The sequence below is a fragment of the Nannobrachium achirus genome, assembly GCF_963921795.1.
Source record: "Nannobrachium achirus genome assembly, chromosome: 15".
Lineage (NCBI taxonomy): Eukaryota > Metazoa > Chordata > Actinopteri > Myctophiformes > Myctophidae > Nannobrachium > Nannobrachium achirus.
Genome location: NC_137822.1, coordinates 13,620,636 through 13,637,175, shown reverse-complemented (window position 1 = coordinate 13,637,175; position 16,540 = coordinate 13,620,636). Strand labels below are relative to the sequence as shown.

Genomic DNA, 16,540 nt, shown 5'->3' with positions numbered 1-16,540 from the left:
AGTCCAGTCCACACACACAGACAGCAGGAGCAGCACAGTCACTGTGTGTCTGTACGCCCCTTTCACTCTCTACTGTACACGTCGAATCAAAAGGTAAGCTTTCAACTGCCACGTTTATTGTTTTGACGGGATGAATGCGATGACAGAAAAATACCCGGAAAAATAATAATAATAATAATAATAATTCTGAAACACATCGCCTCCCTTTGCTGCCCCTGCCTGCCTAGTTATACGTTCTTGTCGCCATGGTAAATGCACCGATCCAGGGGAGTAGGAGGAGAGGAATCCTTGCTATTTGGGAAGGAGGAGGCCTCCTGTTTGTTGTTGTTGTTGTTGTTGTTGTTGTTGTCGTTGTTATAGCTATTGCAGCAGCAAGAGACCACAGCAGCAGTAGCCCCCCACAACCGAGAACCCCTGCTGAGCTCTCCTGTTTCTGGTCACTTTAAAGTACAACGATAGTACACACGCGTGTTGTTATTGTCGTTGTTATTACACATATATAATATATAAGTATTAGAGTACGTTGACCAAGAAACAACGGGGTAATTTGGTGCTATTGTTTTAAACGAGCTCGCTCGTATGAATGAGCTGGCTGGCTGCTGTCCTGTGTGCTGTGTGCACCCTAATGGAAGTTTATGTATGTTATCACAGAGCCTGTTAGCTTATAGGCGTTAGCTTAGCTTGCCAAATGCTTCCTGTTATTGGAGTCCCTTTCCCAGTTCCCAGGTAGCCTGCAGCAGTGCACAGTGATACACCACCAGCCCTCTAGAATGGCTGTGAATTCTATTCCTTACGTTTCATTTCATGTATTACATTAACAGACCCATAGACCTGTAATAGCTGTAGTGTCACCACTCCCATGTCGGGTGGGTTGGTTTACAAGTCAGTGTACTATAACTCACCCAATAATGAACTGCTGCTGAACCTGGGGGTCAACTATTTGTCGCCTGGTTTCATATTCATGTGAAAGTTCTGGCAGAAACACGTGTGTTCATTAAAATAATGTCCACTTTTCCACGGAGGAGCACATTTCCTCCAGTGAGCACACACACATACATGGAGTACACACACGTGAGGACGGTACCATTAATTATTAGCCAGCAACGCACCTGTTGATTGCGTGTTCTGTGGAGGGAAAACAAGTACCATAGTCCATGGGCCCGACGGGTTGTCGGTATCAAAAAGGTGGCAAAGGTTACCATGCATTTTTGAAAAGCTCTATATCTGTAGATTATATTTTGGTATGATAACCCTTTCTTAGACCCAGCTAAATTGGTGTTATCAGCCTCTAGAGTTGGTGTCCCATTAACTTTACATTACAGGACAAAAGGTAAAAATATTAATCTGCTTTTAGTAGCATAAGAGGGGTCAAACTAGGGGTTTGTCATGATGCCGAATCCATTGCAAGCATTTGTTTTGCACAAAAAACATTCCTTGGGCTATACATGGCCTCAGAATACAATGCATGTATGGGTGTGCATTCATGTTAGTCAGAGGCCTTAGGGTTTTATTTCTCGTGTTAATCAGTCTAAAAGCGCCAAATTTTGCACAGATGTAGCCCAGGGCATGCTCTAATGATTTAGCTAGGGTGCCCGAGTCGGCGACCTTTGGGGTCGCCACAGCTCCAGAAAAACAATGGTTTAGTGATGAAAAGTGATGAGTCATCACTTTTCTGAGTTTTGTGGATGTTTTCTGGAGCCCGAAGGTCACCGACTCGGGCGCCCTAGCTAAATCATTAGATAATGCCCTGGGCTACATCTGTGCAAAATGTGGCGCTTTTAGACTGATTAGCATGAGAAATAAAACCCTAAGGCCTCCGAATAACATGAATGCACACCCATACATGCATTGTCTTCTGAGGCCATTTATAGCCCAAGGAATGTTTTTTGTGCAAAACAGATGCTTGCAATGGATTCGGCATCATGAAAACCCCCTAGTTTGACCCCTCTTATGCTACTAAAAGCAGATTAATATTTTTACCTTTTGTCCTGTAATGTAATGTTAATGGGACACCAACTTTAGAGGCTGATAACACCAATTTAGCTGGGTCTAAGAAAGGGTTATCATACCAAAATATAATCTACATATATAGAGCTTTTCAAAAATGCATGATAACCTTTGCCACCTTTTTGATACCGACAACCCGTCGGGCCCATGGACTACCACTTCTGATAGCCCCAGAATGGCTGCGATAGAATGTACATTTCATGTGTTCCATATACCAGTGGTTCTCAACCTGTGGGTCGGGACAATATTATTTTGGGGGGTCTCCAGATGATTGGCTTAATGTGAAACATTGTTTTTTCTAACAGTAAATGACCCAACATACAGTATTCACGATATTCCTGGCCCCGCCCCTGGCTTCCTGTTCATATCCTGAAAGAAAATAAAAAACATCATTTGGTTTCCTGTGTCCTTGCATTAAAGTGTCAGTAGAGGCGCTCTGGGCTCTTGGCTCTGAATGAACCGGTGTTGCCATGTCTGCTTATAATAAGCAATTGGTGTCGTTGTTTATTGGGCTTACTTTCTAATATTTTTTGAACCAGTGGTTCCCAAATCTTTTCATATCAAGGACCCCAGATTAACAGATTTGTCCACAGTCGCAGACCCCCATCTGAAAATATGTGGTGCCAGGGACCGCCACACAGATTTGTGTTGTTAAAATGTTTCAAAAATATTCAAATTATTTTCGTTTTTTCTTTCCTCTATATTTTTTAAATAGCAAATATACAAGCTCACAATGTGTCACAATGTGACACATTGTGAACTTGCTGATCTGCTATTTTCAAATGTAAATGTAAAGTAGTAAAACTGAACCTAGTTAATTCTATTGGGCTTATTATTCATAGACCTGGCCGCTTGTCTCTGGCAATATCTGGCAACAGACAATTCCCTGTCACTTCCTTGGGATCTCTTGTTCTTCGACTTGGGAGGAAGTGAAAAGATGTTTAAAAATGCTCCAGCGCCCTCTGTAAAAGGAAAATGGCAGCCTCCATAGAATGGCCAGGAATATCGTGAATAAGTGTATGGGGAGCGTGCGTATGACGTTTTGTAGGCCGATTTGGAGTTATCGGCCTACAAAACCAGCGCCATTGCTGAGGGTCAAAAAAAAAAAAAAAAAAAAAAAAGCAACAGTACTGAGAGATCAGATGTTGAAACATTTTCCAGTGACTAAATATAAAATAGCCTACAATTAAAAAAAGTGTCCCCATTATGCAAGTAAACAACATTCGATTGTGGTTTAATGAATAGTCTTAGGCCCAGAGATTATATTTTAATCGGCAATGCCCCGTCTTACTCACAAAGTGAAGCTCACTCGACCATTTCTCTCTCTCTCTTTCTCTATTTCTAGCCTACAACTATTACAAACAAACGGAAAATGACTTACCTCTGTAGATAGAAAATAGCCTAAAAGCATTCCTTTCTCCCTGGCTTTTGTTTCAATGTTAATATTATAGATTCCTAGGCAACCAACCGTTTGTGGCCGAGAAATGAGGGTTGCAGGGCGAATACATATCTGACTGACCCTCGCGCTGCAAGCTGAATGACTGGAAGTCCATTGAGTAGCAGGCAGCTCCAGCAGGCAGTAGCGCCAGTGACGGGGACACGGGGTCTCTTCCATAGGTCTCTCTCTCTCACTCACTCTCACAAACGAGCTCTGTCGAAAACATTTAATCTACAAGCTCACATTATAGACGTGCCGCGGCCGCCTCCCTTGCTGCATGCATATCATCATGCAGTCACAACACGGAACATTAGCAAAGTTGTGTCTATGCTTTTCTTTTCTCTTTAAAACGGTCGGTGAGCAGCGAGACATGCACCAAAGCTCTCTCTCTCTGTGTGTGTGTGTGTGTGTGTGTGTGTGTGTGTGTGTGTGTGTGTGTGTGTGTGTGTGTGTGTGTGTGTGTCGCGCGCGCGCGCTCCAGCCAGAGCGCTGTCTGTATTCGCTATGAAACACTCAATACACGGCGTCCACAATCATTTCGAAGTCGGCGTGTCTCCCTCCCAAACGACCGCTGTTTCCTTGGATTCACAGCCGAGAATATGCACTTGAAGCCGGGCTGAATGAATGAGAAGACACCGCTAAGTACCGAAATTAAGTCGGGAGGTCACAACATTTTGACAGCACCGTGGAGCCGACTAAAGTCGGTTGACGCCCCCCCGAACCGGGAGGGGAAACCCATATTTGGGTCTGGACACTGCCGAACCGAAATTAGTTAGGCTCCTTATAACGGTGTGAATCGACCCTTAGTGCTCTTCAGGGTGGGGGTCCCCAGTTAAAATATGATTATTTTGGGGGTCGCGGCCTGATAAAGGTTGAGAAACAATGCCATTTACAGCTCACATCACCTACTTTAGCTTCAAAGCTGCAATCCATAACTTTTATGTCCTACAAGACAGACGTCTCAAAACTTTGAGACGAGACCCCCTCAAATTAATATGTATTTGGCCGTGGACCCCCACCTGAAAATATCTTGTGCCAGACACAAAATATGATTACGTACAAATGTAACCAAATGCACCCACAATGGTTCATTCGGTTACATTTGTACATTCTCGGTGTGGATACATTTTAGTCTTTCCTTTAACGGTCTGGCTGGTGTTGTGTTCGATACAAGTTCCTTCCACTGCATTGCAGTATTATTGCCATTGAGAAAGCTGTATGATTCAGCAAAGTTTGTCAGTCTGTCATAATGGCGGTGACTATAATTCTTTGTTATATAATATGACGTACATCAAAGAAATTAATTCCGTCAGTTGATGCAGTGTAGTCTTTCTCATGTCTACCTTAGTGTGAGCTACAAAGTTATTTGAAACGGCTTTAAAATACAATGCCGAGTGTAGACAAAATCACATAAAATGGAATGCATCCTATTACATGGTGGAACACTATATTGACAATTTTAATAATATGATCTTCTCATACTGTATGTGGGGAAAAGAAAATGTAAACACATTTACATTTAACCAATTTCAACCTGTCTTTGATTCTTTAATTATCAAACATTTTCACAAATAATAAAAACAAAATGCAGATCAACAAGCTCACATTATTCATCTTCATACAATGAAAAATATGTGGCTTTAAGTGGTATAATCTTTGTATCTATTCCACACAGGGGTGGAGTACAATGGCGACGGCATCCTCTGCTCTGGATCCAGATTTGATGCGGGAGGTTCTTGAGTGCCCCATCTGTCTAGAGACGTACAACCAGCATCACACCAGGCCTAAGCTCCTACAGTGTGGCCACACGGTGTGCCGACTGTGCCTGGAGAAGCTGCTGGCAAGCACCATCAATGGCGTGCGTTGCCCCTTCTGTAGTAAAGTCTCCCGCATGAGCAGCGTCTCCCAGCTGGCCGACAACCTAACCGTTCTCAGGATCCTGGACTGCGCCAGCTCCTGCAGTGCTTCCGCGGCCCTCATGTGCAAATCCTGCTGCAATCGCCTCCCGCGCCAGTACTGCCATGACTGCTCCACGGTCCTCTGTGACACCTGCAAAGAGGAGGATCACTTACACCGGGGACACGCTGTGCATCCCATCAGAGCCGCCGCCGAACGACGGCGCAAAGAGCTACGCGGCAACATGACGGCTCTCCGCGAAGCCATGGGTCAGATTCAGAGGAAGAAGGCGTGCATCGACAGCGCGGCGAAGTCCTTGAGGCTCAAGTATCGCTCCGTGCAGCAGGACTACGCGACGGCTGAGCTGCTCCTGCAAGAGGAGCTGGGCCGTTCGCGAAGAACGTTCACGGCCTCCATGGCGGAGCTGGAGAAGCTGAACGGGCAGATCCTGGAGGAGCAGACGTATCTCCTCAACATCGCAGAGGTGCAGGTGGTGTCTCGTTGTGACTACTTGGCCATGCGGATGAAGCAGAGCGACATCGCCCTGCTGGAGGAAGACGACGGGGGTAATGATGAGGCAGAGCTGGACCTGAAGAGCAGCCTACCCGTCACCTTCAAGCTCCAAGAGCCGCTGTTTAACAAAGCAGACCATCCCAAGTCCCTGGAAGTGGGTCAACTGTCCACCAACACTTGTATTGTAAACACAGATGAGGGCAGTGGCCTGGAGCTCGGACTTGAGAGCGTTGTTGGGGAGGGCGCTGGAGCAGAGGGCGCTACAGGTGGCGCAGCAGGAGCTCCACTGGATCTTTATCGAGACGTTGACATGACGGCAGCCGTGGAAGAGGCGGTGTGCGCCTCACCGGGCAGCTTCAAATCCAAGTCCATGGATGGAGGGGGGCCCTCGCCTGGAGGAGCCGGAGGAAGGGCAGGTCCTCAGCTGTGCCAGTTTGTGAAGAAGATGGGTTGTAAAGGGAACCTGCCTGGAATGTTCAACCTGCCCGTTGGCATCTGCATAACGGCACAAGGCGAGGTCCTGGTGGCAGACCGTGGCAACTACCGCATCCAGATCTTCAACCGCAAGGGCTTCCAGCGTGAGATCCGCCGCAACGCCAGCAGCATCGACAACTTTGTCCTTAGCTTCCTCGGGGCTGACCTGCCCAACCTCATCCCCCTGTCCATTGCAGTCACACACCACGGCCTGATCGGGGTCACTGATAACTATGACAACTCTGTGAAAGTTTACACCATGGATGGGCACTGTGTGGCCTGCCACAAAAACCAGATGATCAAACCGTGGGGCATTGCTGCCATGCCATCGGGCCAGTTTGTGGTGACCGACGTCGCGGGTGGCATGCTGTGGTGCCTAGCCGTGGACCGCAATGTCGGCGTGGTCAGCTGCAGTCAACTGTGCACTGCTGTGCGACCAAAGTTTGTGACGTGCGATGCAGCTGGCACAGTCTACTTCACCCAGGGTCTGGCCCTGAACTCGATCGCCTCAGTGGGCGCTGATGGTCAGGTGACCAAGCAGCTCACCCACTTCTCAGAGACAGAGGATTTCCACTGCATCACGGGCATCTGTGTGGATTCCAACGGGGACTTGTTGGTGACAGACAGCGGTCGGAAGGAGATCCTCCAGTTCCCCAAAGAGGGCGGTTACAACATTCTCATCCACGAAGGGCTGACGTGCCCTGTCGGAGTGACGGTCACTCAGAAAGGACAGCTGCTAGTATTAGACTCCTCGGACCACTGTGTCAAAGTCTACACGTACATACAGAGGAGGCGGTCCTCCACCTGTTAGAGGGAAAAGACCACCTGGATGTGAGTGTGTGAGAAACTGATAAACATTACTAGTCAGTGTGTGTGGATGTGTTTAATCTGTTACTGTAATATTGTGTCTGCATTCCAAACAACACTCACTCCAGTGTAGGGCTGTCACGATTATGACATTTTACATGACGATTCATTGTCACTCAAATAATTGCGATTAACGATTTAATTGTCGTTGACATTTACATTTCTGTTTGGCTTTTAGGCTTTGAAGTTGCACTTGGCAGATATGACACATAACCTAAATATACAAAGAAATTACTGACATATTTGACAACTTTATACTTAAAAAAGAACATTGACAGTGGAAATAGCCGATCTACAAGCTCGCGACACGTTGTGACTCTAACCCTAACCCAAAATTAGTAACCTTTCCCAGCTAGTATCACTGTGTGTAACGCATGTTTATGTTAGCTTTGATAGGGCTATGGCACAATTAGTTGCTGCTCATAATCCACTTAGTAGCACGCTAGTCAGCCAAATAAGAGTTGCAGAAAATATGATTGTTATTGAATCTTTACATCAGGATGGTCTTTAAAAAAAGAAACTATTTTCTGTATGTATTTCCCACAAACTGTGGAAACATGACCCTATTTGAGTTTTAACATAAACTGAATCATGCAAGCAAAATCTTAAATATAACACTGGTTTTGTCTTGCAGGACTGAACCTGTCACTGAATCGAGAGTCCCAGGTCATCTTCATCTCCTGTAGCATCATGGTGTGAGTCCTCAGCACCCATCCATCCTCTGTTTGTTTCTAACTACACTAGGAGGAGAATTCATTTCATTGCTACCTTAATTGCACAAAATCGTACGTGAAACCCTGTGCTACCTCGTTACGTTTCAATAACTACGCCTTGAAGACGTAAAGGTTGCTCAGTAATGGTGAAGCCAAGACTCTCCTATTTAGCAAGCCTCTCCAAGTCCAACCCTCACCATTTCACCTTGGCCGATCAATCAGACACTAAGACAGTCAGACATTTCACTGCATTGTATACTCCAGTTTCAACCGAAGACATGTACATATCGACCCTTACAGTATCTGTTATCTACTGTATGGCCACTGTAAAGCAACTGGTCAAAGTCTCTCCCTGCACACAAAGAGCTAACCTTCTCCCTTCAAGCCTGCGTTATTGTAATGGGTTCCTCAATGGGATCCATAGCATGGTTCTCCATAAGTTCCTGTGTAATCTAGGGGTGGGCGATATGGAAAAATACAATATCACTATGACAGTATACTCTGACAGTATACAAATGAAACCAAATGGAGTCAGAGTTAAGTGGAGACCTTGACATTTTTAAGTTTGAGAACTACTGATTTAGACCAAAATGAGGTTTAAATAGAATTCTGCAATGAATCTCTGTATTAACGATTAAACAGGATTTCTTACAAGGCTCCCTCAATTGTATCACAATATATACGATACCTCTGAAAAGGCATATCATGGAGACATTGTATCGTCTCAACGATAATTATCACCATATCGCCCACCCCTAGTGTAATCCAGAACCGCACTGGCAAGTGTTGAACGGCGGTTCTCAAAACCTTTGTTTTTATTTCAAGGACCCCCCCCCCCCCCCAGTTTGGTATAATGTTAGGGCGGACCCCCATAATTCTTTTTGGTTTGATGGTTCCTAACTATCAATCATTTAGCTAGGGACCCCCTGGAACACCCCTCAAGGACCGCTTGGGATCCTCGGACCCCACTTTAAGAACCTGTGGTGTAGAAACTCCCAACATGTTACACACCCGTCCTAAATCTATTACACTCGATCCTTGTCTTTGCATTCCACAAGCTTCACAATTGATCAAAGTCCACGTGTGACTATGGCTGACCACATCACTTACTCCGGTTTTAACCACATGGACCTTAGCGTCTGGGGGAACATTAGCTCTTGGCTATTTTAGGGGGGAAGACAGTCAACTAAGTATGGGGTTTAATTGTTTAAAACGGCCCAACATAATATGTTGTGTTATAGAAAGGCCTTCAATTGAACTTCTTAGTGGTCAATCTGATTTGACCCTTTGTGTGTGTGTGTTTGCATATTCATCATTACTGCTCTTCCCTTGTAGCAGCTGGGAGTTTTCTTTCTAATGAAAAGTGTGCTAAACAAAATGTATCATTAACATTTGGTGACGTTGTCTTGTTTGTGCCACTGATGTGGTACTCCACATGTGACAAGTATACTTAACACCCATTTAGGCCTGAACACATTATGACGCAATATTTTATGCTTTAACTATTGAAAAATAGCAGATGTACAAGCTCACAGCGCGGCACCGAGTGCCGCGCTGCGAGCTTGTAGATCTGCTGTTTTTGAAAAATCGAGAAAATTTGATTTTTGACCCGATTCTATAAGTGTCTTTTGAATCCTTCTAAGATTTTTGGAGAAACCCCATGTTTCTATGTCAGCAATCTGGCCAGCCATCGTCAAAGAAAAGGTCCTTTTCACTTCAACTGGAGCTCAGTTAGTCTGTTCTTGAGAGACTACTATGTCAGTGGTGCTCAAACCTTTTCATGTGAAGGACCCCCAAAATGATATTTATTTGGCCACGGACCCCCATTTCAAAATATCTAGTTCCAGGGACCACCCAGAAGCAAAATTTGAGATACAAAACGTTCGCTTTGAAAATACATAATTCAAAGAGTTGCACACATTTTCACGACTTTTTTCAAAAATAGCAGATCTACAAGCTCGCAGCGCGGCACTCGGTGCCGCGCTGTGAGCTTGTATATCTGCTATTTTTCACTGGTTAAAGCATTCAATAATTCTAGGCCTAAATGGGTTAAGACAGCAATAATGCAAGTCTATGGTTTAGGAAACACTAAACTGTGTGAAATTGTTCATTTTCAAATCCTGTTATGAGAAACCTCTTATCTTTTGAATCCTGAATCATAAATATTCCTAAATAATAGGAAAGGAGCTAATTATTAAAACCCTGCTATCATTAAAGTGTATAATCATGCGTGGTCCGTTTGCCTGCAGATTCTGCAAGTAATTATGCGTCACGCCATTTTCATTACTGTGATTGATGAACTTGATTACAAATCCTAAATAGGCCTTTTCTACAAGGTAATAATTACATTTCACTCCATGCCCTGAAGGATAGATCTGAGAGTCCCTTGGTTTAAAAGCAAAACAATAATACAAAGAAACAAGGAATATGCATTTTTGTAACGTTTTGTGGGGAAAAAGAAAAACATGCGATTAACTTGTATCACTATCACGTGAAGTCAAATATTTCTAAACGTAAATGTTTTTAATACTGTATATTCACATGATTCATCTGTTATGAAGGGAAGCCATGTTTTGTCATCATGTCAACAAAGGATTTCAATTCAGGACATAGTCTAGCCCAGTGGTTTTAAACCTTTTCAAGCCGTGACCCCCAAATTGATCATATTTGAACTGACCCCCCCCCAACCTGACAAGCACTTGGAATTGTAGGAGTTGAGGCATTACATTTAGTTTGACTCTTTAGTTTGAATCTATTCCATTTTCTGCCTCTAATATTTGACAATTTGACCAATGTTTGACCAGAGGTACTAAAAAGGTCTTTAAAGTCCTTAAATTGTCACTTTAGAAATGTGCAGATACCCTGTATACACGTCGTATACTGTACGTTGGTCTGTTTACTGTTGAGTGAGAAAACAATGTTAACATTTAGCTAAACATCTGGGGACCCCCCCCCAAAATAATTTGGGGACCCCTCTGGGGGTCCCCGACCCACAGGTTGAGAACCACTGGTCTAGCCTACCATGGCAACCTTTCCATTACGGTTACGTTTTTTCTCCTAGAACGGGTACACATTTTGTGTTTCATTATTTTATGCTTTAACTATTGAAAAATAGCAGATATACAAGCTCACAGCGCGGCACCGAGTGCCGCGCTGCGAGCTTGTAGATCTGCCATTTTTGAAAAATCGTGAAAATTAGAATTTTGACCCGATTCTATAAGTGTCTTTTGAATCCTTCTAATTCTAGGCCTAAATGGGTTAACAACTCAAATGGTCCCAACATTGTGTTGAGTGTCAACACAGAAACGTGTTATCTATCTATCTACTGTCTGTCTATAAATTCCACAAACCTCTGTGTGTGATGCTTAATTCATGCTCTGTCGTACACTGGTGTTGTGTGTCAAAAACAGCAGATCTATGTACAGTATAATCTCACAGCTTGCCGCCTTGATGTGTTGTGTGCTTGTAGACCTGCTATTTTCGGTGCGTGACACCGTCGTCCGACAAGGCATAAATCGGGCTTAATTGTCTGTGTGTCCGTCCCCAAATGTTTTGCCCAAATATGGAGATGACCGATGTCATTTTACTGACATCATAGACTGGCCTACAGATACTCTGATAACGTACACAGTAGTATTGATGTGGGAAGAGAATAGCATAAAGCAGTGGTTCCCAACCTTCTCTGGATCGGGGCCCACTTTAAAATCTCAATTAAAAAGTGTGTTTGGCCCACCCATCGGGCCACTTAGCGCATCCGCACGCCGAGAGGCTGTTGCCATGATGGGTGGCCATTTTCAAAGCATGGTTTAGCTTATCGATCGAATCAAGCGTTCGGTCGCGGAAACCATCGTAGTGTACTGTAAGTACCACAATGGTGTCACGATGAAAACTCAAGGTTTTAAAGCAGTGGTTCTCAACCTTTTCATGCCGCGATCCCCAAAATAATCATATTTTAACTGGGGACCCCGACGAGCACTAAGAGTTGAGGCATTACAATTTGTATAACACGGTTCTATTGTGAAAATAGCCGATCTACATGCTCACAACGCCTCGCAACAATTTCTGCCTCTAATATTTGACAATTTAGCCAATGTTTAATTTGCCATTTTGGAGGTAGTAAAAAGTCCTTAAATTGTCACTTTAGAAATGTGCAGATACCCTCTATACACAACTTTAGGTTGGTTTGTTTACTGTTGAGTGAGAAAACAATGTTGCACATAAAGCTAATCATTTGGGGACCCCCTGGGGGTCCCGACCCACAGGTTGAGAACCATTGTTTTAAAGGAGGGGGAAAAATGCCATGACATTTTATTTTACGTTATATATATTTTTTTAAATATTAATGCTATATTTGATGAAATCTTTGAAGTGATTTTCCTATTAATTTGGGGGACCACTTTGCAATATCCTCACCGCCCACCAGCATGGTTGGGAATCGCTGGCATAAGATGCTAGGAAACAAAGTGTCCTTGTACTCCGCGTGCTGAGTACGACTGCTAACTGTTGAGCGCAGCGTTGCTGTCGGGCAGAAACCTCTCAACTCCATATTTCTTTTTTACTTCTTTAGTTTTTTCGTAAATGAATGCCCCTACTACTCGATCACACCAGGCACAAGTCACATAGACATCAAAGGGGGCTTGAACCCCTGCCCTTTTATCCATCTGTTTTAAGTGCCCTCTAAAGATCATGATTGCAGTTTTCACTATGGTGAAAGAAATGCAAATGCCCCTCTTTCTATGAAGGCAGCATTCAAGAGAATTGCCATGTCCAAACTCTCCTAAACTTGAATACAGCAGCTTATGTTGAAAGAATTGCCCTCTCTGTGTGGAAATCCATGCCGGACGTCACATCTCCAGAATTCACTTGATTATGCTTAGTTCATTGTGGTATCAAGCAGTGAAAATAGCCGACCTCCAAGCTCACAACGCGTCGCAGCGCGACACGTTGTGAGCATAGAGGTCTGCTATTTTTGATATTTCTACTAAAAGGCCCTTTTAGAAAGATTAACATTCTCTGCACGTCCCTGGATCAACACTACAGCGTCACACTACAGTAGCAGATCCACAAGCTGTACGAAGCGACGCATTTGATCTTGTTAGATCTGCGACTTTTGAATTTAAAACCTGAAAAGGTACAATTTGGGATACATGAGGTTTCCACCCGACAGAGACGCTATTCTCGTGGTTTTATTGATATAATACTGTGTGTGTGGGGGTGGGGGGAGGGGGGGGGGGTTCCTTGTTCCTTGTCTCTCTTTATTCAGAGTTGCTGGGATGATTTGATACTACTGGATTGTGTAACTATATGTACATAACACTGTGTGTGTGTGTGTGTGTGTGTGTGTGTGTGTGTGTGTGTGTGTGTGTGTGTGTGTGTGTGTGTGTGTGTGTGCGTGTGTGCGCGTGTGTGTGCGTGTGCGTGTGTAAGCAGAACCAAACCACCATGTGTCCTTTTAGAATGTTAACTATAAGTCCTTCATCAGAGGCTGATGTGAATCCCTGAGTCCACAATTTCATGTTTGTATTGTTGATTAAAAACGAGTGCAATAAACATTGATAAAGATCTACAGTGGTTGTATGTATTATTGTTTGCACGTGTGTCTGTGTCCGTACATTCATTTGGTTCAGACTGAGGTTCCACAGTGATTTCTGGATCAGAAGATAATGAACGAATAAAATAAATGAAAAAAAGTTATTGAAAAACACGGCCCCCTCAAGCATTGGAAGGACAATATCTGTCACCAGAACCAAGGACGGGTGTTTTCAATGAATCTAACATGGTTAAACACTGTCTGAGGTGCTTACAAAAGCCCAAGCCAACGTTAAAATGGACCAAAACATGTTTGAAAGTCAAATATCCCGTTATTATTTTTAGTGTTGTATCTTAATGTAATCTTAGTGGCCACTTGCAATACCCTCACCTCCCACCAGTGGGCCCCCCTGGCCCACATGGTAGGAATCGCTGAGGTTTAGATAACTGATTTACAGAGCAAAGTAATCAATTACCTTTGTTGTCACCATATATTATGCTTGGTCACAGTGTTCCATTGAAACAGATTTATGATTAATCATGCACTGCAGTGACCCCATGGGTGCCAACCAGGTCAATACGGTAAAAAGCTCTTGAAGGAGGCTAATAGAAGAGACAAACCATTATTTACACTGCACAATAAAACATCAAATCGAGACATGTCTGCCAGGAATGTAAAGCTTAAAGAAAAAAAAGTTATAGGCCTATTTACAAAACATTCTTTTCACTCTCGCCACTAACGCTGCCAGTCAACGTCATTCAAACGTACAGTAAATGTACTGTATGCGTGTTAATGTGTCATGGGTGTGACGGGATTGTGAGCAAATTTTCCCGCTTTGGCATTGCCTATTTGCACACATAGATAGATGTGTAATACATTGTGATTTATGGCTGTCTGTAGTTAATTACACGTCTGTGTTTTAAATGACAACTGACCTTGAGTGGTAAGCATGTTTCACCAAGCTTGGCAGTAATGTTACAAAACATGTGTCAAATGTGTCTCACAAGCTTGCTGTCTTAATGCAGTAATAAAGCTTGTGTTCCCTTGCTAATTGTATATAGATTCTTTGCAGTCTTCTCACTTAGGGGGATCTAAAACCTTTAACCACATAGAGGGAGGAAAAAGAAGTGGACCAAGTACAACCAACCCTGGTCAACTGATATGAGTTTAAGTGTAGAGGGTACAGGGGCATCACACCAAATTCTGGGCCCTAGGTACAAGGATTCAATGCGGGCCCCCCATGAATGTTATCTATTGAAAGATAGCAGATATACAAGCTCACAGCGCAGCACCAAGTGCCGCGCTGCGAGCTTGTATATCTGCTATTTTTGAAAAATCAAGAAACCAAGAAATGCAAGAAACCTATGTTTCCATGTCAGTTGTGCTCAAATATTTTCATGTGATGGACCCCCAAGATGATATGTATTTGGCCACAGACCCCCATCTCAAAATATTTAGTTCCAGGGACCCCCTAGAAGCAAAATTTGAGTTACAAATGTTTGCTTAAAAAATACATTTTTTTCACACATTTTCACAACTTTTCAAAAATAGCAGATCTACAAGCTTCCAGCGCGCTGTGAGCTTGTATATCTGCTATTTTTCAATAGCTAAAGTTACTAGGGCCCCTCCACCTTGGGCCCTAGTAACTCAGTCCCACTTTACCCCCCCTTGTGACGCCCCTGAGAGGGTATAATGTAAAAGTATAACTAGTAGAGCCTGTTCACCTTGTCATTATTTCATTCTCTGGTGGAATAATTCATAGAGGTATTAAGATAAATTAAGTGTGGCTTCTTAAACAGGAAGGGATTTGAGGAAGGAGGCAAATAATTAAACGTGTCCTCCTGTTTTATTGATTTGGGGGGAATGCAGAGGAAAAACACCAGAGAACCTGTTCATCATCCTCCTGTGTTACTGTAAATGCAGTTGCACACGGTCGGACTTCCACCGTCTCCGGTGTATTTTGTTCTAGGGTTATTTTAGGTTTTTAGCTAGTGATGGTGAACTAGTAAACTACTATTTGACTTATTACCAATACAGAGTTTGAATTAAACACTATTTATCTGTGTTCAAAAAATACAAATACAGTTTTACCTTGACGGAAAGTTCTCTTGTACTGTTTTTACGTACATTTGAAGTAATTTTTCTTTAGTATTTAAAGGAGCTATAGTCAACTTTTTCTTGAAAAACGGACGCTAAAATAAAAATGTTTCGAAAATATTTTATAAAAAAAGATTAAGCTTCATATATGTGTTTCTATTCAGAAATGACCACAAAAAGCATAACATAATGATAAAATAATCATTTTGGCCATTGTCAGACCGACTTTGTTTACATCCCTTATCAATCGATATAAAAGAATAGAAGAGGGATTTAAACGGTCAGTCTGACAATGGCCAAAATTATTATTTCATCATTATTTTACACTTTTTGTGGTCATTTTTGAATAGAAACACATATATGAAGCTTAATCTTTTTTTATACAATATTTTCGAAACATTATTTTTATTTTAGCGTCCGTTTTTCAAGAAAAAGGTGACTATTGCTCCTTTAATTTGTTGTGTAATGTATATACCTACTTATACAAGTTGATGTCTACTGCAATTATTCTACAGCTTTAGTTCCAAGTCACTTTGCAGATGTAGATTATGAATATAAAATACAGTAAATGAAAGTATGATGTATTATTATAGGTTAGGCTACCCAACAGCACATAAAGTAACTCAAATCAGCCCCCATTTGCCCCACCATTACCAGCTGCAACATTAAAGTGATGAACATTAATGCATTATTAAATAAAAATGTTGTGAAACCAGCCATTCTGCATAATACTTTAGTGTTGCTATTATTGCATATTTTGATGCCATTGCCAATCCTTTTGGACTATCTCAAGTACAATTTTGAATGCAGGATTTTTACGATGTCTAGATTGTGGTATACTATTGCTACTTTTACTTAAGTAAAGAATACAAATATTTTGAAAATAACAATGTGTCTGTGTCCCAATGCAACACATTATGAGCATGTAGTCAAATAGTAACTTCTTTTTTTTTTAAACATAATTATAGTGACGTGTAAACTTTCCACCAGACCAGTGGTTTTCAA

The 16,540-nt window shown here is 42.7% G+C and overlaps 2 protein-coding genes across 3 annotated transcripts in view; one reads left to right on the top strand and one right to left on the bottom strand.

Moving 5' to 3' along the window:
* Positions 1-16,540, bottom strand: part of astn2 (astrotactin 2) — a gene marked incomplete at its 5' end in the record, with an annotated part of 725,257 nt that overhangs the window by 169,617 nt on the left and 539,100 nt on the right.
* On the top strand, positions 29-9,397 carry trim32 (tripartite motif containing 32). 2 transcript variants are annotated; one of them, XM_080742425.1, is made up of 3 exons: positions 29-93; positions 5,121-7,159; positions 7,830-9,397. In XM_080742425.1, the coding sequence occupies exon 2, from the start codon at positions 5,133-5,135 to the stop codon at positions 7,137-7,139; it is 2,007 nt and encodes a 668-aa protein (XP_080598551.1). In that variant the 5' UTR covers positions 29-93; positions 5,121-5,132; the 3' UTR covers positions 7,140-7,159; positions 7,830-9,397. The 2 variants fall into 2 exon arrangements, with proteins under 2 accessions (XP_080598551.1, XP_080598552.1); XM_080742426.1 differs by lacking the exon at positions 29-93 and adding an exon at positions 3,492-3,624.

Bases quoted from the DNA above. Each gene is read 5' to 3' on its own strand.
- trim32 (XM_080742425.1), top strand. From the start codon at position 5,133: ATGGCGACGGCATCCTCTGCTCTGGATCCAGATTTGATGCGGGAGGTT.